The 25,765-nt window shown below is 39.1% G+C and overlaps 1 protein-coding gene across 1 annotated transcript in view; it reads left to right on the forward strand.

Moving 5' to 3' along the window:
* jmy.S (junction mediating and regulatory protein, p53 cofactor S homeolog) overlaps nucleotides 1-25,472 on the forward strand; it is a 44,472-nt gene extending 19,000 nt beyond the window's left edge. Inside the window, exons 2-11 of the mRNA XM_041580525.1 lie at nucleotides 1,198-1,371; nucleotides 8,472-8,622; nucleotides 8,896-9,065; nucleotides 10,615-10,780; nucleotides 13,822-14,009; nucleotides 16,934-17,020; nucleotides 18,117-18,209; nucleotides 19,880-20,423; nucleotides 21,548-21,858; nucleotides 24,754-25,472. Of these exons, the coding sequence (XP_041436459.1) occupies nucleotides 1,198-1,371; nucleotides 8,472-8,622; nucleotides 8,896-9,065; nucleotides 10,615-10,780; nucleotides 13,822-14,009; nucleotides 16,934-17,020; nucleotides 18,117-18,209; nucleotides 19,880-20,423; nucleotides 21,548-21,855 (1,881 nt within the window). The 3' untranslated portion in view covers nucleotides 21,856-21,858; nucleotides 24,754-25,472. The remainder of the gene's footprint in view (nucleotides 1-1,197; nucleotides 1,372-8,471; nucleotides 8,623-8,895; nucleotides 9,066-10,614; nucleotides 10,781-13,821; nucleotides 14,010-16,933; nucleotides 17,021-18,116; nucleotides 18,210-19,879; nucleotides 20,424-21,547; nucleotides 21,859-24,753) is intronic.
* The last annotated feature ends 293 nt before the right edge of the window (nucleotides 25,473-25,765 follow it).

Genomic DNA, 25,765 nt, shown 5'->3' on the forward strand with positions numbered 1-25,765 from the left:
CTGCTGCTGCCTTGGGGCCCCTGGGCGATCGCGCCTCAGGGGCCACTCGTTCCCCGCTTCTGCTCGTTGCCTAGGGGCTGGTGGACGAGTATGAACGGAGCGAGCGGCTTTTTTAGCCGCTCCTCCGTTCTGAAAAAGCAGGCAGCAGGCAAACAGCAGCAGAGCACGTATATTTTGCGTGCCTGCTGCTGCATTGGGGCCTCTGGGCGATCGCGACCCAGGGGCCCATTTTCCCTGCCTAGGCTCGTTGCCTAGGGGAAGGGGAAGCTGCCAGGGACACTAAGAACGGAGCGAGCGGCTTGTAAAGCCGCTCCTCCGTTCTGAAAGTGCAGGCAGCAGCAGGGCACATATGCTGCACGTGCCTGCTGCTGCCTTGGGGCCCCTGGGCGATCGCGACCCAGGGGCCACTTGTTCCCCGCCTAGGCTCGTTGCCTAGGGGCTGGGGAACAAGCAGGAACGGAGCGAGCGGCTTTACAAGCCGCTCCTCCGTTCCCAAATCTGCAAATGCTGCAGAACGTAGAATCTACGATCTGTGGCATTTCAAGTTACTTTGCTACAGAACGTAGATTCTACGTTCTGTGGCATTTAAAGGGTTAAGAGGGGTTCCCAAACTTTTCATATGACTGTAACAGATAAGTTCGGAAGAATCCCATTGTATACTGCAGAGCTTATCTGTTATCTGCTGTGTATAATGTGCCTTTTCTCCTTTTTCAGCTTTGAATGGCTGCCCCATGGCTACACAGCAGCTTGTGTATATATACAATAGTATATTTTCTGAAGCAAACACACCAGTTTTTATTTGGTGTTACAGTTCCTTTAAGACCTGTATTTTGGCAATGAATGCAGGTCTTTGACATCTATTTATTTTGAGTTTTGACATCCCTGGCTACAGGCTCCACCATCTTGGAAGCGGCGCCGAAGAGTAGCAACAGGCCAAAATTTCAAAAAGTATACTCATTTGGGGATGTTCCCAAACTAACAGATCATAACCTGTGGGCTAGCTTTAGGGACATATTTGACTTAGTCCGTTGTGGGGGATTTATTTATTTTTTAAATTGCATGCTGTACTGTGCACCCGTAAACCATATATATATATATATATATATATATATATATATATATATATATATATATATATATATAGATAGATAGATAGATAGATAGATAGATAGATAAAAAATTTTTTTTTTTACACAGTTGTTGGAAAAGCACAAAACCACAGAAGTTATGGTCGACTTACTGGACTTGTATCAGCTGGAGGATGAAGCCTACAGTAATGTTGTAGAAGCAACCACTGAACTGTACCAGTATCTGCTACAGCCATTCAGAGATATGAGGGAGCTGGCAATGTTGAGGAGGCAGCAGATTAAGGTATTGAATGCTTATATAATAATATGAAACTATTTTCTGCATAAATATTTTATTATTTTATAGTATAAAATATTTAATGTAAAGGTATATATTGCATACGGGTATGGGACCTGTTATCCAGAATGCTTGGATCTTTCCGTAATTTGGATCTTCATACCTTAAAGCTACTAGAAAATCACGTAAACATTAAATAAACCCAATAGGCCAATTTGCTTCCAATAAGGATTAATTATATCATAGTTGGGGTCAAGTACAAGCTACTGTTTTATTATTACAGATAAAAAGGAAATAATTTTTAAAAATGTGAATTATTTGGATAAAATGTAGTCTATGGGAGACGACCATTCTGTAATTCGGAGCTTTCTGGATAACTGGTTTCCAGATAACGGATCCCATGCCTTTACCATAAATATAGATGTGTTTTTTATAAATCTATGTATTGTAATGCTCAAGTAGAGATTTCGATTTATATCAATTTCTTTATTTCAAAAGTATTAATTGATTTATTATCTGTACTCTAAATTAAGTCAGAATGCTGTTTTTAGCCAGGAAGGAACTAGACAGACACTCACACACACACGTACCAGACAATGTACAGTCACAGATGAACAATAAATATTGTAAAAATTAAAATCTGCTTAACTGCTAGTAGGGCCAGATGTGAGCAAATAAAGCTTTACTTAAAGGAAAACTATACCCCCAAACAATGTAGATCTCTATACAAATATATTGCATAAAACAGCTCGTATGTAAAACCCTGCTTCATGTAAATAAACCATTTTCATAATAATATACTTTTCTAGTAGTATGTGCCATTGGGTAATCATAAATAGAAAACTGCCATTTTAAAAAATTAGGGCCGCCCCCTGGGATCATACGATTCACTGAGCACACAAACATGGCAACAAACCATACTGTTCGGTCACATGAGCAAAGACACAGTTCTGTCTTTTGCTTCCACACTTCTTCCTGTTACAGTTAGAGCTGCAGTATTTCTGGTCAGGTGATCTCTGAGGCAGCACACAGACCATCACGAAATGGTGGTTCAAGGCGATAGATGTAAAAGGGCAATATTTACTTAAATATATATTCCAGTTTGGTAAGATTCTTTAATATGCCACTTAATATGATATAAACTATCTGTTGCTTAAGTGTTCATTTTGGCGGTATAGTTCTCATTTAATGCTAGAAACCTTTTTCTGACTATAAATTAATCTGATTTATAGGCAGAGGGAGACAAATTGAGTTTTCCCCCAAATTGCTCATTCTGAAATATCTACTGGTATCCCAGATGTTCATATATCAGTTGTCCCAGCGTCAGCACATTGTCTATTGCCAGGGCAGCTGTTACCAAACTCTCTCTCTATATATATATATATATATATATATATATATATATATATATATATATATATATATATATATATATATATATATATATATATATATATATATATATACATACATACATACATTCCCAAACCAAAGGTGCGGCTAATAGAGCCCCCACCAGCGCTAGGACACTGGCACCAGGAGGGAGCTCTCTGTGCAATCTGCCATGTTGATCACATAAAGTGCTTCATAATGATATCACAAACAAGGGAAAGTTGTGCTCACCACTATTTTTTAAAACCAATAGGTGGGGGTGCAATGAGGCTGTGACCACAAAATACATATAGACAAATACAAGAGTCCTCTGCACTCAACCCATTATCAATATATTTAAGACATTTTGTGCATACAGCTATTAAAAAATTCCTTACCCTTTAAACCAGGGGTGTCCAACCTGTGGCCCAAGATGGATATATATTGTTACCCCCAGCTGGAATGTGGGTTATATTAGACCTTTAATAATCTCCATCACCTTACCATTTGTTTGCATCTAATCCATTTAATCCTCTCAGTGTAAATCAAGTTTGGCATTTGGCATTTAATTTGTATTAAATCCCAGACAACTTTGATCATAATGTGCTCTTTCTCTGTATTGTTTCAAAATGCATTACCTTAATTCGAGTCTTGCCTGTAACCTTCTTTAACCTATAAAGTGAGACTATTTTGTCATTCAGCAAACCACTCACGGAATTTTAGGTGCCATTACTTTTAGAATAAAAACATAAGAAATAAGGTGACATGCACAAAAACATGACCACGACATTCCTCTTAACGTCTTTTGCTCCTAAGTAAAGCTTAAAAGATAGGGGACAAGTATAATGCTGCAAGATCTTTTATGTAGTATATGTGGAAGTATTCAGACTGTTTAGCATACTCTGTTAAAGGAGAACTAAACCCTTAAAAATTAATATGGCTAAAAATGGCATATTTTATATACTGAACTTATTGCACCAGTCTAAATGTTCAACTTCTCAATAGCAGCAAAGATCCAGGACTTCAAACTTGACCGTGTCTGTGACACTCACATGCTCAGTGGGCTCTGAGCAACTGTTGAGAAGCTAAGCTTAGGGGTCGTCACAAATTATCTAGTAGAAAATGAGGTTTGTCTGTAATATAAGCTGATGCTACAGGGCTGATTATAAAAATTCTGATGCCAATTGCACTGGTTTATGTGCTGCCACATAGTAATTATCTGTATTAATTACTAATCAGCCTTATATTGTGACATTTCTATTCTATGTGTACTGTATATTGTGAGTGGGTCCCTAAACTCAGTAAGTGACAGCAGCACATGCATCAAAAAAGAAGACGGGGAGATACTTTGGAGACACAGATCTTCCCTGTTAAAGGGCTGTGGTTGCCCTGGACTGGCAAAGAAAGTCCAAAGCATAATATATAACATTTCTAGCCTACTTCTTAAAGGGCATGTAAAGTCTAAAATAGAAAAAGGCTAGAAATGCTGTATTTTGTATACTAAATATAAACATGAACACCACAAGCCTAATCAAACAAATAATTTATGCTTTCAAAGTTGGCCATCTTGTAACTTTTGTTTAACATCTTTGCAAGACTAAGACTGTGCACATGCTCTGTGTGGTCTGGGCTGCTTAGGGATCGTCCTAAACAAAAGCTGCTTGAGTTCTACATGGCTGGAAAGTAAGGCAGTGGCTCCCCTGCTGTTCATAATTATGATTTTGTTTCCCTGCTCAGCAGTTAGGGACCATCTGACAATTCCTATCCACAGCAGTAAATGAAGGGAGAATTTTACTGCATGCAGTCAGTTTTCTTATAAAAACGGTACACATTTTTTAATTAAAGTTTATTGGTGATAGGTTTCTTTTTCATTAAAGAAAGTAAAAATGGGAGTTTATTGTCTTGCCTTTACATGCCCTTTAAGTTAGGCTTTAGTTGTCCTTTAATATAGCTATATCTTTAAAGTAAAATCTTAAAACTCCAAGTTAGTGTGCAGTCAGATATAGTTACACTGAGCAATACTAACCATATGTTCCCATTACTCAGGTGTGCAGAGCCCAATCAGACATTACATATAGGGGCTTATTTATTATGCGGTGTAAAAAACGTCAGGATAAGTCACCACACATCACCAGGCATTGCTGTGTAAAAATAATTGTTACGGGCTTTTTCATTGAGCAACTTCTGTAACTTACAACGGTCTGAAGCATTGTAAAATAACTGCAGAAAATCTGTCATTCACACGGCGTAAAATAAAACACAGCTTGATAAATTTGCCATTTATTTTACACGGCTTTTTACACCGTTATTTCGGAAAATTTCTTTTCTCCTTAGTCCTCCTGCTATACCTCAGCTCCCAGGCGGAGCCAGCCCAGTTTTGTTGTGTCCTCAGGAGGTTAGGACATAGAGCTCCTAGCCAGGAGTTTGATTTGTTTTTCTTTTTTATTACTTCATTCTACAAGAGGTTGGACTGGGCATCCACACTGAGTGCTTTGCCTCCTAGATCCACCTCCTACTCTGGATGTCTCCGGTTGCATCTGCACTGACCATCCAGGCTGATTCACCTCCCCTTCCCTTACAGGGGAAGGAATTCACTGGCCAGGAGAGCAGACCAGGACATTATGTGAGCACTAAAATACCTGAAGTCCCACTTATCCTGGTGCCTCTTCCTGGGGCATTAGGGAACTCAATACCAATCTGGAAGCAAGAGAGGTATAGGACCCTCTCTTCCCACGACCTATTGCATAACTTGTCTCTCTTCCCTGGGATCATGCTGCTTTGGTTGTATCCATTACTCCTTACCTCAACGATTTTCTGATCAAGGCTCCGACCCTTCCAGCTGCCCAACAAGCTCTCCAGCTGACCATGGACAGATTACAGGAGTTGGGCTGGTACATCAACCGTGACAAGTCCTCTCTGTTTCCGAGCAAATCAATGGTGTTTCTGGGAATGCTCTTCAACACTCAGACACAAACAGTGTCTCTCCCACCAGACAAGGCCCATCATCTACGGACCCTGGTGCGGTCCCTGCTCTCGAAGCAGAAGCACACTGCGAAATTCTGCATGAAGATCCTGGGAGTCATGGTGTCAACCTTAGAAGCAGTCCCCTTTGCTCATGTCAGGAGCTACCTGGGATCGAACTCTGAACTATACTCTCACAAGCTCCTGCATTATTCCATTGAGCCACTGGAGACCTTTGGAACCTACTTCTATTGGTATGATTAAAGACGTTCTACCTTTTACGTTTGTTCACCTCCTCCTTCTTGCTCTACCAGGTGTTGGTAATATGTTAATTAAGGGCCTTTATAAGCCTGTTAGTAATGTTACTCTGGTGCTTGATCATTGAAGCTCCCAAGCTAGATCCTGTGACTCCTTGTTCCTGTGACTCCTGATTCCTGCTTTTGTTCCTGAGATTCCTGCTTTTGTTCCTGAGATTCCTGCCTTGTTCCCTGTGCCTTTGTTCTCTGCTACAGTTCCCCTTACCTGCTCTCTATTGGATCTCCTGGTAATTGACCTCGGCTTGTTTACTGGACTACCCTCTGCCATCAGCCTGCCTCCGACCTCGGCCTGTCATACGGACTTGTTTTGCCATCAGCCTGCCCCCGACCTCAGCCTGTTTCTCGGACTTGCTTTATTGTTGCCTGCCCTTGACCACCAACCTGGTGTAAGAACTTATATTATTTATCTTTTGTTCATCTGTTATTTTGCCATACTTTTCATTATTAAAATACTATTCTGCATAACATGTTTCCGGCCTATCAAAACCTCAAATACCCGCTGTACTCGTGTTATACAGCACCAAGGCTCCTACTCACCTGTGGCCAAGCCTGACGGCTCAACACCACCCCAGGGAGCTTCAATGGAATATTCTCTCAGCCTGGAAACGCAGATCCCTACTTCAGGAGATTCGCCTATCATACAAGACCAAGGCGTCTCTTCACTGGTGGACTCAAATCAGTCATCTGACCCAGGGCAGACCCCTCAGGGATCATCAATTGCGACTTGTCACTACGGATGCAAGCCTATCCTGCTGAGGAGCGGTCCTGGAGGAACAATCAGCACAGGGCCTCTGGTCACCAGCAGAGCAACGTCTCCACATCAATCTTTTGGAGATTCGGGCCATCCGGCTAGCCTTAGTTCACTGACAACAACAGCTAGTGGGTCAGGCGGTAAGAATTCAATCCGACAATGCTACAGCAGTAGCATATGTCAATCACCAAGGCAGAACAAGAAGTCGGACTCATCCTTCGCTGGGCAGAGACTTACCAATCACATCTCTCCGCGATCTACATTCCAGGACTTCTCAATTGGGTGGCGGATTTTCTCAGCAGACAATCCCTAGATCCAAGTGAGTGGTCTCTAAAGGACGACATATTTCACCAATTACTCAAAGATGGGGATGTCAACCTCATGGCAACCCGTCACAATCGAAAGGTACCACTCGTTACAGGGACCCTCTGGCCCTAGCAGCAGACGCCCTGGCCGCTCCCTGGTACTTTCAGCTCACCTACGCCTTCCCTCCTCTGCCTCAGAACAATCAAGAAGCTGCAGAGGGAACACACCACCCTCATCCTCATTGCTCCCAGATGGCCTCGTCGCACGTGGTTCTCGGACCTAGTCAGTCTATCTGTAGATGAACCGTGGCCCCTACCCGCCATACAAGGTCCAATACGGCACCCATGCCCAGCCAACCTCAGTTTGACGGCGCGGCGGCTATTGAGACCGCAATCCTAAAGAGAGGTTTTTCGGACGCCGTAATTCTCAGCTTGAGGGCGGCTTGTAAACCTGTTTCCATCAAGACCTACCATCAGTGGTACCAAGGCCACAGAGTGGATTTTCTCCGTTTCTCCATCGCCAATCTTTTGGCCTTCTTACAAGAGGGGCTTTCTGTGGGACTTTCCTTGGGATCTCTAAAATCCCAGATCTTGGCTCTGTCAATTTTGTTCCAGAGGTTCCTAGCCTTACATTCCGATGTCAGGACCTTTCCTACAGGGGGTGGCCCATGTTAAGCCTCCTGTCCGGTCCCCAGTCCCCATGTCTGCTCTTTCCTGCAGATCTGCTTTCCTCACCTTTCACCAAGATAGGGTTGTTCTCCGCACCATTTCTTCCTTTCTCCCTATGGTGGTTTCCTCCTTCCATTTGAACCAAGAGATTACCATTCCTTCCTTCTGTCTTTCTCCTTCCAACCTTCCAAGAGGTGGCTCTTCATTCACTGGATCCCGTGCGGGCTCTCAAGTACTACCTTCACCGAGTCAAAGATGTCTGTAAGTCGGACTCTCTGTTCATCATTCCCTCTGGGCCACGCCAGGGCTCTCCTGCCACCAAGGCTACTATCTCCCTTGGATTAAGCAGGTTATTCAATGGGTTTACACAGCTCCTTTCCATGCTTTGTTACGAACTGGGCTGGCTCCGCCTGGGAGCTGGAGGGACTAGTTTGTTTGTATTTTATTGTGTCCTGCCTCCTAGTGGTGCAAGCTATACCCCATTGTTCCTGTGTCCCCCAAGCAACTGGAGAGAAAGAGATTTAACGATAAGTACACAAAATCTCCTTTTTACACAGCATAATAAATAGGCCCCATACAGGAACTACAGACCATTAACAGCACATGCATTTGAGGAGCACCATTGTCATTTTGTGGAGCATGATCTAGTTATGTCCTTAGCTTTGTTGCTTAAGATCACTTTGCTAACAATATATGATAGCATTTGTAAGATGGTGTCATTTTTACTTTCAGATCTCACTTGAGAATGATTACTTGGGTCCAAGACGAATAGAGAGCCTTAAAAAAGAAGATGCTGACTGGCAAAAGAAAGCTCACATGGCAGTTCTTTCAATTCAGGATCTAACCGTCAAATACTTTGAAATTACAGCTAAAGCTCAGAAAGGTGACAGAACCTTATAGCACAAGTCCTTATATGCTTTCCACACAGTTATAATCTTGGTCCTTGGATTAATCTAGTGATTAATCACTATTTTATGGGATAATCATTTATTTATTTCAATGACTTCACTGTTATTTGCCTCAGCCTCAGGTTTAACTTTATGGACGTGTGTCTTTTTTCAACCTAAATTAACATGTAACTATGAAGTTTGGGTCCCAGGGGAGGCAATGCAAGATTTGGCTACATAATACATTGTCTGTTTTCTTGAATTTGTAGCTGTGTTCGATCGGATGCGAGGAGACCAAAAAAAGTTTGGAAAGACAGCCTGGACTGCAGCAGTTGAGCGTGTGGAAAAGCTTCAGTATGGGGTTGCTAAAGAAACCTTGCAACTGATGCGAGCAAAAGAAATTTGTTTAGAGCAAAAGAAGCATGCCCTGAAAGATCAGGTATTCATCAAGGCTTAGGTCATAAAACTGCTAATGCTGTGTCCTTACATAATTGCTTAGAACATTTCCCTGTAGCAGTGTTCCCCCTTATTTACTTTTGGCAGTGTCATATATATATATATATATATATATATATATATATATATATATATATATATATATATATCTTCACTAGGGCAGCACCCTGCTGACGTCGTGTTCCCTGGGTGCACGGTAAAAAATCCAAATACTTCAAAAAGACCAGCAACACCAGGATTTTTGTGTATCAAAACAGAGTTCCTCCTTCCTCCTCCTTTACTGCTTATGATATTATGACTGATTGTTCCAGCACCTAGGAAGTATTTTTATGTTCTGTGTGCACCGGCTTTGTGGAGAGAGAGAGAACACACACATATATATCTCTCCTGAAGATGGCTCAAGTATAGGAGCCGAAACGTTGAAATAAATTATCTCTTGTATATAAATATATACACAGTATCAAGGGGAAATCAGACCTGAATTAGCAGAAGAATACTGAAAGGTAACACGAGCATTTACAGGAAGGATGATGGATATGTGGACTATTGTTTCATCATGTCTGATATTATTAAAGGAGAAGGAAAGATACGGAGGCATTTTATTGCCAAAAGATTAGCTGCAATAGTGCAAGCTAGAATGCTATATTTATTCTGTAGAATGCTTTACCATACCTGAGTAAAAAGCTCTAGAAGCTCTGTTTGTTTAGGATAGCAGCTGCAGTATTAGCTTGGTGTGACATCACTTCCTGTCTGAGTCTCTCCCTGCTCACTTATACCTCTGGGCTCAGATTACAGCAGAGATGGGGGGGGGAACAAACTGAGCATGCTCACGCCCGGGGCAAGGAGGTTTAAGATGAAGGCAGTAAGTCTGATACAGAAGCCCATGTGTACACAAAAGGAGGAAAGAAATGCTGTGTTTCTTTTGACAGAGGACTCAGAGCAGCATTATTTTGAGGGTTTACTGGTATATTTAGGTGGACCTTTCTGATAAGGATTACTTAGTTTTAACGTTTCCTTCTCCTTTAAGAAATTTAAATCACATAGGTATATTTGAATGGAAACAGAATAAACCAAAACATGCATAAAAATGCTTTTTGCCAAGTGGATGGGCCAATGGTTTTGTTAGTAAGATGGCTTGAACTAGATTTTTGGCTCCCCTTTACTTGTCTGGGATCCAGGATTCGGCCGAATCCTTGTGCCTGGCTGAATCTGAATTTGCATATGCAAATTAGGCGCTGGAAGGGAAATCACATCACTTCGTCATAAAGCAAGAAAGTAAAAAAAATTCACTTTTTCCTTTCCTGGCCCTAATTTGCATATGCATATGCAAATTAGGATTCGGTCCGGTATTTGGCCGAATCTTTCACTAAGGATTCTGGGATTCAGCACCGAATCCAAAATAGTGGATTCCTTGCATCCCTAATTATTTCAGCAAAAACCTTTCCAGACAACTGGTGTTGACTCCTGTGAAGGACAATGGCAGCATTATTTGGTATCATTCTGTTACATGTGAGATAATCATGTTTTTGCAGATGCAGAGCTTGCAGGGCGGAACAGAGGCCATCGCCGTGCTCAATCAATTAGAAGCCGACTATTATGATCACCAGCTCCAGTTATATGAAGTGCAGTTTGAGATACTGAAGTGTGAAGAACTGCTGCTAACCGCTCAACTGGAAAGCATTAAAAGACAGATATCAGGTGCAATCTGCTTGTAAAGTCTGATGTCAGTAAGCTCTATAGATTGATTCCATTGGAAGCATGTCGATAGACTTTTTACTTTGCTCCTTATTTAAAGTACCTGTAAAAATGAAAGTGTTCGATATGCATTTAAATAAAATGTAGTTACCCTGCACAGGTAACAATTGTGTGGTTGCATAAGAAACACAGCTATAATTAAAGGGGTTGTTCACCTTTGGGTTAACTTTTAGTAGGATGTAGAGACCATTTGCAATTAGTTTTAATTTTTTATTATTTGTGGGGTTTTTTTTGAGTTCTTTAGCTCTCTAGTTCTTTAGCTCTAAAGTTTGCAATTTCCACAGTCTGGTTGCTAGGATCCAAATTACTCTAGCAACATGCATTGATTTAAATAAGAGACTGGAATATGAATATGAGCGAGCCCGAATAGAAAGATGAGTAGCAAAAACTAGCAATATCATTAAATGTGTAGCCTTACAGAGCATTTGTTTTTTAAGATGGGGTCAGTGACCCCCATTTCAAAGCTGGAAAAAGTCAGAAGATGAAGGCACATATTTAAAAAAAAAATGTATATTAAAAAATAAATTAATGATCAATTGAAAATTTTCTTAGAATTCACCATTCTATAACATACTAAAAATCAACTTAATGGTGAACCGACCTTTTAATTGAAATAAGTTGCTGTGTAGCCATGGCCAACACCGGTATCACTTTAGTTCTTGTGGCTATTCAGCTGCACCCATGGCATTTTGTGATAGAATTGACCTTTACACAGGCTTATTTTTAATTAAAGGAGAATAAAGTAATATTAGCAAAAACATGTGGAACCCTGCAGCTCTGTCAAAGCAAAATATGTTAGTGCACCACAATGCTCTTTGTTATTATTATAGATTTGTATATAGATACAGGCTGTGTGTTTCCCATCACTGTATAATAATGTCATCAAGCATGTAATTATACAGATATGATTGCTAATGTCACTTGTAAAATGATATATGTGACATTTTTCATTTGAGCAAAATAGCACAAGTGCAGCTGTACAAAAACCATAGAGTAGAAAGGAGGTGCTTCTCTCTAGAGATTAAAGGAAAACTATACCCCCCAAACAATGTAGGTCTCTATTAAAACAGCTCATGTGTAAAACCCTGCTTCATGTAAATGAACCATTATCATCATAATATACTTTTTTTAGTAGTATTTGCCATTGGGTAATCATAAATAGAAAATTGCCATTTTAAAAAAATAAGGGCCGCCCCCTGAGATCGTAAGATTCACTGTGCACACATACAAACCACATGTAAGGTTACATGAGCCAATTAACAGACAGAGTTCTGCCTTTTGCTTCCTCACTTCTTCCTGTTACAGTTAGTGTTGTAGTATTTCTGGTCAGGTGATCTCTGAGACAGCACAGATAGAGCCACGAAATGGTGGTTCAAGGCAAGAGATGTAAAAGGGCAATATTTATGTGAATATATATTCCAGTTTGGTAAGATTCTTTAATATGTCATTCAATTTGATATAAACTATCTGTTGCTTAAGTATTCATTTTGGGGGTATAGTTTTCCTTTAAAAGATATACAGTTCTGTGCTCAATGATTATAGAGTGTAAGTAATAAAGTTCTGAAATAATTAGTTGAGGAGGTTACACTTATTAGTCCAATGCCTTTAAGCAAAGCAGAAAATGCACAACTCAGACAATTTTCAATTGGTTTTAATTTTTTATTATTTGTGTTTTTTTTAAGTTATTCAGCCTTGTATTCCGCAGCTCTCCAGTTTGCAATCTCAGCCATCTGGTTGCTAGGGTCCAAATAACCCTAGCAACCATGTATTGATTTGAATTATGGATGCACCAAATCCAGGATTCGGTTCGGGATTCGTGCAGGATTCGACCTTTTTCAGCAGGATTAGGATTTGGCCAAATCCTTCTGCCCGGCCGAACCGAATCCGAATCAGAGGCGGAAGGGAAATCTCGTGACTTTTTGTCACAAAAGAAGGAAGTATAAAAAAGGTTTTCCCCTTCCCACCCTAATTTGCATATGCAAATTAGGATTCTTATTCAGGTTTGGTATTCTGCCTAATCTTTCAGGAAGGATTTGGGGTTCGGCTGAATCCGAAATAGTGGATTCGGTGCATCCCTTATTTGAATAAAACATTGGAATATGAATAGGAGAAGCCTGAATAGAAAGATGAGTAATGAAAAGTAGGAATAACAGTATATTTGTAGCATCACAGAGCATGTGTTTTTAAATGGCGTCAGTGACCCCCATTTCAAAACTGGAAAGAGTCAGAAGAAGAAGAACAAGGCAAATAATTAGACAACTATAATAAATAAATAACAAAGACCAGTTGAAAAGTTGCTTAGAATTAACCATTCTATAACATACTTAAAGTTCACTTAAAGGGGAATCGCCACTTTAAAAAATCGGAACTAGCACCTTTTGTATCTAAATACACCAATAATAATTTATAAGCAATGATAAAGCAGGACATACAGGCCCAGATTTGATCAGTTTAGACCATACTGCCTGTCCATCTAGGTATGTTTAATCCCTTAAGCACATTTAAAAATGTAGAAAGTTGTGGCCTTATACAATGCTAGTAGCTGCCCAACAAACAATGTAAATGTTTAGATTGCTGGAATATCCTTAACATGAATGCATAAGGGCAGTGGCTCAATGATATTCATGATAATGAATAATCTTCAGAGGTCCACTTCAGAAAACATTTCTAAAATATGTATGAATTCTGATTTCTAATAAATATATATATATATATATGAACCAGGTATGTGTGTAGGACGTACTTTTGCAGTGCCATTTGCAAGATTCAAATATTTCATGAAGGCCAATTTAAATTCCTTCCTAAAGTAATGTGAGTAAACCGTACTAGGCAACAGATGGCTAGAAATGTTTGTTAGATTATATTTTGTTAAATTCTATTCAAATTTGTATAGGCAAATTATGCTTTGTGGAGGAATCGTGATGAATAAGTGCATCACTACCAAAAATATTTTTTTATGTTACAATATTGCTTTTGTTTTTCAGAGAAAACAGATGAAGTGGTTTATTACGATACATATGAAAGCATGGAGGCAATGCAGGCAACTGAAGATATGGCAGCTTCTATCCATTTACAAAGGGAAGAGTTGCATAAGCTTCAGGTGAAAGTGCGTCAGCTTGAAGCCAAGCGTGGCCGCATTTCAGCCAAGAAAGCCTACCTCAGAAATAAAAAGGTATTTCTGCCACTTTATGTAGATTTTAAGACTTTATTGCAAGCAGGGTGCAGCATGCATTGTAGCCTCACTTAACGAGTGTTTAACATAATTGTTTCCTGCCTGGGTTGATAGGACAGTAATAGGGGAATGTAATAAAAGTTGCAAAGAGCAAAACAATTAGCACAAAAACTATTATTGCATTGCAAGTTTTAATTGCGCATTTGCCACTTTTAGGAAGTGCTTGAAGGTGTCGTAATATTTTGGAGCAAACATAACTTTTTCAGTAAGAAGTTTTATTACATTCACTGCGCACTGGCGCAAACTATAGAATTCACAAACCTTTTGTCTCTGTCGGAAAAAGTCGCTAAACAGTTTTCAGGTTCGCAAAAGCTATATTAAATCCGCGCACAGGAAAACGTGTTTGCACAAAGACATTACTTTTTTTACATTTGCGAATATTTTTACTGTTACAAACTTTTATAACATTCCCCCCCATAAGTATTAAAAGGCTACTGTGTATTGGTGTGATTTAATATAAGCGATACAAGAGCCAGGCACAGTGGTAGGAAACTAGGAGGCAACAATACTATTAATTGTTCCTAATGAGTCTTAAAACTTTGGCCAAACATGCCCATTCTGGATAAGAAGTCATTCCATAATTTGTATACTGTAGAGCTACTAAAAAAAATGTAAACATTAATTAAATTCAATAGGATTGTTTTGCAAACAGTAAGGATTCATTACCGGTATATCTTACTTAGGATCAAGCACAAGGTCCTGTTGTATTATTATTATAGATAAAAAAATTTAAATATTTAATCCAAAGGTACAGGTATGGGGCCTGCAATCCAGAATGCTTGGAACCCGGGGTTTTCCGGATAAGGGATCTTTCCATATTTTAGATTTCCATACCTTTAGTCTACTAAAAAATAATTTAAACATTAAGGGGGAGATTTATCAAGGGTCGAATTTTCAAGTGTCAAAATTCCCCCTATTCAAATGTAAATTTGAATGTAGGATTTATCACACCTTGACCATGGAAACAGTCCTAATTCCAAAGTTCACCACCTGAAAGCTGCCGAGTTCATGTACAAGTCAATATCAGAGGTCCGTTGAGCCATTTGGAGATGTTAATAGCCTTCCTGACATTTGAGTTTTCTTTTCGGGAGATTAGTACAAATCGAACACGATCCGAATTTTTGGGTCGGTACCATTCGATTGAATATTAGCCACTCAAATTTTTTTCTTAAATAAACTCCCAGTCGAATTGCAAGTATATTCTAATTTCCAAAAATTCACATGAGTTGAAATTCGACCTCTAAATAAAACCAATAGTATTGTTTTTCCTACAATAGGGATTATTGGAGGAAATAAGGATTAATTATATTTTAGTTGGGATCAAGTAAAATATGCTGTTTTATGATTACAGAAAAAAAGTGAAATAATTTTTAAAAATCTGAATTATTTGATTAAAATCTAATTTATGGCAGACAGCCATCCTGTAATTTGTAGTTTTCTGGATAACGGGTCTCCGGATAATAAATCCCATACCTGTACTACAGAAAAAAGGAAATACATTTGAAAAGATGTGATTAAAATGGAGTCCATTGGAGATGGCTCTCCCAAAATATCTGGATAATTTAGTTTCCAGATGATCCACATGTATTTTAAACCTTAAAGGAACAGTTCAGTGTGAAAATAAAAACTGTGTAAATAGATAGATAAAAATGTTTCTAATATAGTTAGTTATCCAAAAATGTAATGTATAAAGGCTGGAGTGACTGGATGTGTAACATAACAGCCAGAACACTACTTCCTGCTTTTCAGCTCTCTTGGTTTACACTGACTGGTTACCCTGGTTACATTTTCTATGCTAAAATCCAGCTGGTTAACAGTTCTTCTCTTTCTGCATCATTTGAAATCCTGGCAGGGAAGAAGGGACTAAACACTGATGTTACAAATTGTAACAACTTCTCCACAGTTTACAGACAGTATGCAGGAACTACATAACCCATAATGCATTGCACTGTGATGTTTCTTTCCTTATTGAAATCACATGTGCAGGGAATTGTGGGGTTTGGAGGATGCAGGCTACGGACAGCTGGCTGTTGATACAAAGTAACAGTAGTCAGCCAGCTCAGCAAAGTAGTCAGACAGATCAGCAGGAGAGCAGGTCGCTAGGCTTAGGCCCCCGGAAACTGTTTAGCGACCACTTCCTACAGTGGAAGAAGGTTTGCGAATTTTATAGTTAGTGCTAGAGCGCAGTGAATGTAATAAAACTTCTACTGAAAAAGTTATGCTTGCTCCAAAAGATTACGACACCTTCAAACACTTCTTAAAAGTGGGCAATGTGCAATTAAAATTCGCAATATAATAACATTTTATGGAAGAATATTACATTGCAAAATGAGACTTTTCATTCTTATTTGTGCTAATTGTTTTGCTCTTTTTGACTTTTATTACATTCTCCCATTAGTCAGTTGTGTATATTACTGTAAGTTATGACTGGTTTTTACTTTATCTTTTGGCTTTTGCAAACATCTCATTGTTTTTTTGCTTTAACCAGTCAACGTGTTAGTGTTGTGCAAAGCTGAGTCGATATGTGACACAATCAGGTTATCCTCTGTCAGATTTTTTATTTGTGGATTGCCAAATATATACAACACGCTACAGGCCTCATTTATTCACAATCTGCCAGGTTTTTTTTTTGCCTCAATGCATTATTTCCCAGAATGCACACTCTCACAATATTGCTTTCCATAGTTTGCATACACTTTACTATTGTGGGTGCCAGTTTGCCTCTGCATAGGGGTTTCGAATTCTAACTTTTTACTAAGCTCCGTTTTCCAGCGTTACATTTCCCGTTGTTTTGTTCTTATCTGTAACCTATAATTTCTTATATTTCCCATTGTGTGGTTACAACATTTATTGTGTCATTACAGGAAATTTGCATTGCAAAACACAGTGAAAAGATCCAGCAACGACTTCAGAGTGATGAGGAATACAGAACACATCATGATGCACAGCTAGTGAGTTTGTTGGCTGGCTTTCTCTTCCTTGCAGCCTAATATAATATTATATGCTTTCTATTTCTGCCTTCTATTTGCATGATTGTTAGTTTGTGTTGTTTGCCCTCCCACTCCTGTCTGATCCCTTAACGTACTATCCATTAGAATAATAACTGCTCCAGGTGTGTACTTTAACAGGAACATTGGGTAAAGAACACCAAAAAACAACATAAAAAAGTTGTTTCAGGTGTTAATTTTGTTTTTCCGCAAAAAGAAATCTTTGTACTATGGATAGAGGTCAGTGGTTATGATCAACAAGTGATAAAAATAAAAGCAAAGCTGTATTCACATGACCATGCCAACATGGAGGATGCAATGAGCAACATAAAAGGATGGCAGGAGGGGTGAACAAGAATAAAAAGGGTGTGTGTGTGGTGTGTTTGTGCATTTTCAGTAGGGATGCACCGAATCCACTATTTTGGATTCGGCCAAATCCTTCTCGAAAGATTTGGCCGAATAACAAACCAAATCTGAATCCTAATTTGCTTATGCAAATTATGGATAGGAAGGGGAAAACATTTTTTACTTCCTCGTTTTGTGACAAAAAGTCACGCAACTTCCCTCCCCTAATTAGCATATGCAAATTAGAATTCGGCTCTACCGGGCAGAAGGATTCGGCCGAATCTGATTCGGTGCATCCCTAATTTTCAGACAGCTGCTGCTGGAATTTGATTGCTATAGCTGACGGGTTTAAAAAGTCAGTGGGAGTGAATGTGGGTGGTGAGAGAAATGGTAATGCACCTAATTTATAATCTATATTTATATATGAAATCTGTGCACTTCATAAGATTAAAATAAAAGAACATGTAAAAATATATATATTACAATAAATGTGAAGACCTAATCCCTTATTTATTATTAATTAGCTGTTGTTGGATACCACGACTCTATTGGTTGCTTCACTTATTTTAGGACTGACATTTTTTATTCAGCTTAATAAATAACACGCACACACACTAAATACCCTTATTGGATAAGTATACACAGGGAAACTTCCTGTATAGAAACCCTAAATCATTATTTTCATATGTTTTTAATATAATTTCTCTTCTTTTAGAAGCGAGACAAACAAGATGAAGAGGAACAGAAAAACACATGGGTTAGTCAAGAACGTCAGAAAACACTGGACAGGCTGCGAACCTTTAAACAGGTTAGTAAAAATGATGCATGCCTTTTTCCACCACCATGTTCTTTACTAATGTTAAGATACAAGTTTTCCTGTATATTCATTATGTAAAGATATTAGTTCCCTTGATGGCAGTCAAACAATACACTGCAGTAGTTGGCACTTTGGATGCTCAGTATTTAAGTGTCTATTTACTCTGGCATAATCAGAAAACTGTGGAAGTTATGAGTGGTATGAATTCACCAGTTATGATGTTGGGTCCAAGTGGACCTTCAGTTTAGGGCAAACAATTTCAAAATATGTAAGGCAAGGCAGTGAAAAAGCCTTAAAGGAGAAGGAAATGCTAAAATTAAGTAAGCTTTATCAGAAAAGTCTATATAAATACACCAGAAAACCCTCAGAGTAATGCTGCTCTTAGTCCTCTGTCAAAAGAAACACAGTATTTCTTGCCTTCTATTGTGTACACATGGGCTTCTGTATCAGACTTCCTGTTTTCAGCTCAAACCTCCAGGGCTAGGGCTTGAGCATGCTCAGTTTGCTCCTCTCTCCCCCTCCCTTTCCCCTCCCTGCTGTAATCTGAGGCCAGAGCTATGAGTGAGCAGGGAGAGACTCAGGCATGAAATAATGTTGCAACAAGCTAATATGGCAGCTGCTATCATAAACAAACAGAGAGAGTTTATAGAGCTGTTTAATCTGGTATGGTAAAGAATTCTACAGAATAAATATAGTGTTATATCTTGCACTATTTTTTTTTTTTTTTAACCCCCTGGCCACCAATATATTATTTTGATACTCTATAGGCCCCTGCCACCAATGTTTATTTAAAAAAATTCTTTGGGGCCCCAATTTTTTCTTAACTTGTAAGGGGGGCCCTGGCGCCAATGTTTTTTTGAAAATTATTCATTGGGGCCCCAATTTTATTTTTTTCTACTTGTAAGGTTGGCCCTGCCGCCAATGTTTTTTTTTAAAAAAAATATTCTTTGGGGCCCCAATTTTCTTTTTTAACTTATAAGGGGAGCCCTGGCGTCAAAGTTTTTTTAAAAAATAAATATTCTTTGGGACCCCAATTTTTTTGGGGGGAGGGGCCCTGGCACCAATGCTTTTTTTGAAAAAAACTTTTATTTGGGTCCCTGGCGCCAATGTTTTTTTTTTTTAACTTATAGGGGGGCCCTGGTCCGCAATATATTTTTTTATAATTTGTGTATGTGTGTGGGGGGGTTACCTTGTTTAGCACTGATGTCTGTGTGGTCTTGTGGAGTGGTCTTTGTTGTACAGGGGCCCGTGATTTCTACGGCGGCCCTTGGTGTAATGGTCAGACATACTCACTGTTTACCACAATGCCAACCATTTTGCCATGTTTGGAAATTGTTCTGTTGAAAAGGTGTTCTGACTTTGTCTTCTTCCCATTCAAAAGCAGTAATTGTTTATCTTATATTGCCTTCCTCTCTAATCATGAGTTATTTTTTATTTGTTATTTAAAACAAGAGGCAAAAAATATTTTTAGCACAAAGCCTATTTTTTGATCTTGTCTTGAACAATGGGTCTTCCGGACCTGTAACGGGGAGAAGCTACCAGCTCAAGTCTGCAGGTGGCTAAAACAGTAGTGCAAAGAGAGAATAAATATTACATATGCGTTGTTTTTTATTGTTATATTTGTTGCTTATATAATTTTGTTTTTTATTATTTTTGTTTAGCGCCACCCTGGACAAGTGGTACTAAAATCGACTAGGTTGCGTTTCTCTCATGAAAGAAGGAGAAGTACAGTACGGGCAACCTCATCTGCTGATGCACCACGGTCCCTTTCTGTTAGTATTCAGACGCAAGGATCCTCGGACCTAGGAGACCCTGAAGTGTTACAACCCATAAAGGCCACGAAACCAGAAAACACAACACAGCTTGAAGATAGTTCATTACCTCCTAATGCCATTACCTCCGAATTGCCTGTAATGTCTTCTCTTCCTACTTTTACACATGAAAAACTTGAACCAGAAATACAGCCAAGCTCCTTGCCTGCATCACCTCCTCCACCGCCTCCTCCACCTCCACTGCCCCCTTCTAAGCAAGATACTGACACATTAGATATAAGAGTTATTCATGTAAAGAAGGAAACGGAGGAAAAGGAGGCTGCTAAGCCAGTATCTGGCCCATTGTCACAGTTATTTGACGGCAATCAGCTTCTCAATGCCCGGAAGAGGCTGAAGAAAACAGGGGCCCTAGAGGACATACAAAGAAGCAGAGGTATATAGTGCCATACTGTTTTTAGGGGTTGCTTTTATTTCATGCAAATTTTTATTGTGGAATAAATCCTAAAGTAAACATGCATGACATTCTGTGACCAATATTTGTAAAGATAGAATACTTTTATTATGTTATAGAATGACCAATTCTAAGCAACTTTTCAATTGGTTTTCATTATTTTTTTTTATATAGTTATTTGTCTTTTTCTTCAGATTCTTTGCAGCTTTGTCCCCTTCTAAAAAACAAATGCTCTGTAAGGCTGCAAATCTATTATTATTGCTACTTGTTATTACTTATTTTTCTATTCAGGCCTCTCCTATTCATATTCCAGTCTTTAGTTCAAATCAATGCATGGTTGCTAGGGTCATTTGGACCCTAGTTACCAGATTGCTTAAAATGCAAATTGCTGAAGAATAAAAAGCTTAATAATTCTAAACCCTTCAATATTAAAAAATGATAACAAATTCGGCTCTCTACATCATACTAAAAGTTATCTCAAAGGTGAACAACCCCTTTAAATGGATTGTGTCATGATTTTTATGATGTCGTTTTTATTTCTAAATTAAACTGTTTACACTGCAAATAATTCTCTCTACAATATAAGATTTCATTCCTGAACCAGCAAGTGTATTTTTTTAATTGTAATTGGTGTGTATGGCCATCTCAGGTCATTTTGCCTAGTCATGTGCTTTCAGAAAGAGCCAGTACTGCACTATGGAACTGTTTTCTGGCAGGCTGTTGTTTCTCCTACTCAATGTAACTGAATGTGTCTCAGTGGGACCTAGATTTTACTATTGAGTGTTGTTCTTAGATCTACCAGGCAGCTGTTATCTTGTGTTAGGGAGCTGCTATCTGGTTACCTTCCCATTGTTCTGTTGTTTGGCTGCTGGGGGAAAGGGAGGTGGATGATATCACTCCAACTTGCAGTACAGCAGTAAAGAGTGACTGAAATTTATCAGAGAACAAGTCACAAGGAAGGTTTGAAAATCTTAGGTGCTGGTGCTGCAGCTGCAACTCCTCTTCCCTTTCTGCTGTTTCGTTGGTGCATTTAGCCCAAACAAACTAACACAATGTATAGGACAGACATTGCATTTTTCCTGATAAAGTTGATGTTTTATTAACAGTGAGCTCGCCAATGGATGAAGTTCTAGCATCCCTAAAACGTGGCAGTTTTCAATTGAAGAAAGTGGAGCAGAGAGCGTTACCACCTTTTCCTGATGAAGATGACAGCAATAACATTTTGGCTCAAATCAGAAAGGGGGTTAAACTGAAGAAAGTTCAGAAAGAGGCTTTAAGAGAATCATTCACCCTTCTCCCTGATACTGACCCACTAACTCGCAGCATTCATGAAGCACTGAGGCGCATTAAGGAAGCATCTCCGGATTCAGAGGATGAAGAGGACAGTTTGCCTGGCACAGACTGGGAGAACTAACTGGTAATATCTTCAAACCCCAGTTTTAGCTAGTAAGCACTCAAGAAATTTAGAATTCAGGGAATGCTAACAACTTAGGGCAAGGCCAGACATGGTGTTTTTATGTTGCATTTTTAAAAAAGCTCAATCGGGGCGTAAATACGCCACTGAAATCACACGCGACCGTCGACATGCGTTTTTCAGCACGTAGGTTTCTTATCCCAACATGCACTTCTCATTGTTCTCGTTCCCCCTAATTCCACTGGCTGGAAATATAAAAGCTATTTAGAAATAGAAAAACTATTTACATGCAAAATGGAGCAGCAATGATCGTCAATATACAACGTAATTACGTCACCGGCCGTAAAAACTTATATGCCTCATTTATCTCGCAAGAATTTGGACAGAATATTTAAAATGCGTTGCGTATTTACGTAAAGTTTGGTTTCAATCTTGCAGATCTCATAGAGTGTTGATTTGGTAGTTTTTTGACGTATTGGAGTTTCTGCTTAAAAAACGCCAATACTGGTGTCCCGTGGCGGATTTCAGCTTGCAAGCTCCCAGTGAGAATTGCCATAGAGGGTTTTCCATTAGTTTCAGTGGTAGTGCAGTTTATGCATATTTACGCCAGACGGAGATATTTTTAAAATGCAACGTAAAAATGCCACGTTCCTTGCCCTTATTGTTTGCAGTTACGGTCATTATTCCTTCTAAAGGTTTTGCTGCACATGCAATTTCCAACACAGGGGGTCATTTATAAAGTTTGTAAAATGCGTATTTATTCACAAACGGTTGTATTGCCCATGCTTTTTCATGAACGCTAAAATATTGCACTGCTGTGCCCGCCTTTTCGTCTTTTTTTTACAAATTCGCATTGTGAATAAATTTTCGCAAATGAGACGGATGTTTGCATGAGTGCACCCAGTGTGCGAGGTTGTTGTGCGTGAAAATAGCATTGACAGCAGTGTTGGACTGGCCCGGCCAGGCCAGACCCCTCTTCCGATATAGGTATGGCACCAAAAAAAAAACATGCGCTCCGCCGTTCGCACATGCGCACCGGGTGCACATTCATGCATTTTGTCCTGAGTAGGGGGGGGGGTGGAAGGGGCCCTGGACAGTGGAGCCCGGCCCGGGCTCCACTGTCCAGGGCCCCTTCCACCCCCCCCCTACTGTGAGGGGGGCCCCCCCATTCCAACCCTGATTGACAGTAACTTAAATTCACAGTTTGCAAAACTGTTTTGCGAATATTTTGTCCACCACCAAAGTTGTGACGTAACTCAGATGCAGAGTATTCGCAATTTGCATTTTTCACCATATTTAAAAATCTCTTATGGACATTCGCAGTGTGAAAAATTTTTTTTGCAATACTGTTTGCACATTAAGTACACCACTCTTATGCAGCTTTAGAAATATAACCATGCGCAGGACAAATATTTTCACTGTGTAAATCATTCTTCCCTGAGGGAAGTTTAGAAATGAGCCCCACAGTGTGAAAAAGGCAAATTTAAGCATTTTGCCACCAGAACAGACTTCAGTGGGAATCATTCTAATTGCTGGTGCATTCCCTGCTCAAGTGACTAAAGCTCAGAAATTGGTCCTAGCACATTTCTGGGCTGTAGTTGCCCGGCCTACAGAGACAAAGACATTGCTATTGAATGCTATGAAGAGGCTAATTTGAGTGTTTTTCAGGCTACCAAATGTGCTGGAATTCATGTAGGTGACAAAAACCTTAAATTGCAACATGTGCCATAGCCCTAAAGCATGTGTATCTAAATGAGGCCTAGACCAAACGACAAAAGCTTATTAGCAGGCGTTTCTTTACCATGCTCCATTCTACTGCTTAGTGTGACAGGAATGATAGAATTAAGCACAGAAGAGTCATTAGATGCTTCCTTCTTAAGTGAAGTAAACTTTTGCCATTCTGCCACGGCTTCATGATATTAGCAGTGTAAAATGATAGGGGAACTATAGCGAAAATTAAAATTTAATGTAAGCTTCATCAAACTAAAATAAGAAACTTTTTAAATATAATCAATTAAATATTCTGCATCGTTTTCAAGTCAATCAAGTTTATCTTCACTATACCTCTCTCCGCATCAGTTTCTCTTCATTCAACAGTTGGGTTTCAGATATTCATGGCTTCTTTCGTAGCAGATGTATTAAAGCTCACTCAAATAACTGACTCCAGTACAAACAAAATAACTGCCTTTTGTACAAATTCTGCACGTAGAGAGACTGGAATTTTGATGATTTTAATGGAGTGAGCTCTAATACAGCTTCTAGGCAAAAGGAGCCCCCCTATAAGATATATTGGATCTAACTGTCAATGATTATGACACCCAACTCCTGCATGAAGACAGAATGAAGAGAAATGGATACTGAGGGAGGAATCGTGAAGATAAATTTGATTATATCAGAAACTGTACAGAATTTTTAATTGATTATATTTAGAAAGTTTCTTATTTCAGTATGCTGAAGCTTATATGAGATTTTCATGTTCGCGATAGTTCCCCTTTAACTTGCAAATGTGCTCAGAAGAGCACTCGGAGCAATTTTGCCGTTGTCATAAAGGAGGGTAGTGCACATTTCTTTTATAATATATACTGTATATTCATGTACATATTTATGTAGTGTGGAGTTACTTTCAGGACTTTATTTAGTAGTACATTATGTTAAGAAATGATTTAGTGTGCCATAACTACACACTGAAGTTAACATTGATATAGAAAGCTTCACTAGTTTATTATATAAAGGACTGTAGCCTACAACAAACAATTAAGAGAGTAATTCAGGGGAACTAAGAAGATGATCGCACTATATTTTCTTGTTCCAGTTTTTTTTCATCACTCTTTTGCTAAAACAAGCCCTATTAGAATTGTTGCATTATTATTAACTTGTGTTGTATTTGTTTACACATAGGGGAATCAACCCACTGGTGTATGGAGTTTGTGGGGGAGCAGATCTGAACAGCAGATGGTGAGCAAAAAAAGAAGAACCAGAAAAGAAATGCAGTACTTTATATTTAAGAACAGAGGATTTTGTAATAGCCAAGAAAAAAAAATATATGTGGACCACAGAGTTGGAGTAACGAATTTAGTACTAGACCATTCATACAGAATTGCTGAAGCTCTTCTTGCATCCGAAGCACTTTTATCTTCAAAATGAAGCTTGAAATGATTGGCCAGTCATAAGGTGAGGGTATTTTTAGGAACACTACACTGACCCCTCTATTTTTGAAGTATCATAGTATGGAGGACTATATATCATTGCACTGAATCCATTTTAATCAAAGAAATCATCAAGGAAAAGCCTATTCCTGGCATCTTCAGCTTCCTTTACAGAAGACTCTGTACAATAACAGCAGGTCATGCCCTGGATGTGTTTGACCTTTATTTCTAGAAGAGGTCAATAGTAGACGGTAACCACATCACTGAATACCTCTCCTGAATATAAATTGCCCATATCTCATTTGCATTCTGGTGAAAGCATGTGCTCGTCCACTTCCAGGACTCTTGTGGCTTTTGGGGATGTACTCCAATAATTAGGTTTAGCTGCTCACAGATGCTATAAAAAGCTATCAACTATACAGCGTGGTAATAAGCAAGTAGGTTTGGTCTTTTTACTATCATTTTTATTGGTTTAATTATTTTATATTTTATTAATTTTAATTATTGTATGCAATATTATTGACATTCCTTGCAGACTTCCTGAAGGAAAAGGCAAACGACATATTTATACACCAGAAAACCTAGTATTATTTTTCCTGTATGACTTATTAATTTTTACTGGGTGTCGTGAAGATGGCAATTTCTTGTACTGTATTAAGGAAAAGATCAGCACTTTGCATCTGATGGCCAACTAGCCCATTATTATCAGTTTGCGATGTATAAAATAAGAGGCATTACAGATGAACCCTTAAAGGGCACCTATC

Source organism: Xenopus laevis, chromosome 1S, assembly GCF_017654675.1.
Source record: "Xenopus laevis strain J_2021 chromosome 1S, Xenopus_laevis_v10.1, whole genome shotgun sequence".
NCBI lineage: Eukaryota > Metazoa > Chordata > Amphibia > Anura > Pipidae > Xenopus > Xenopus laevis.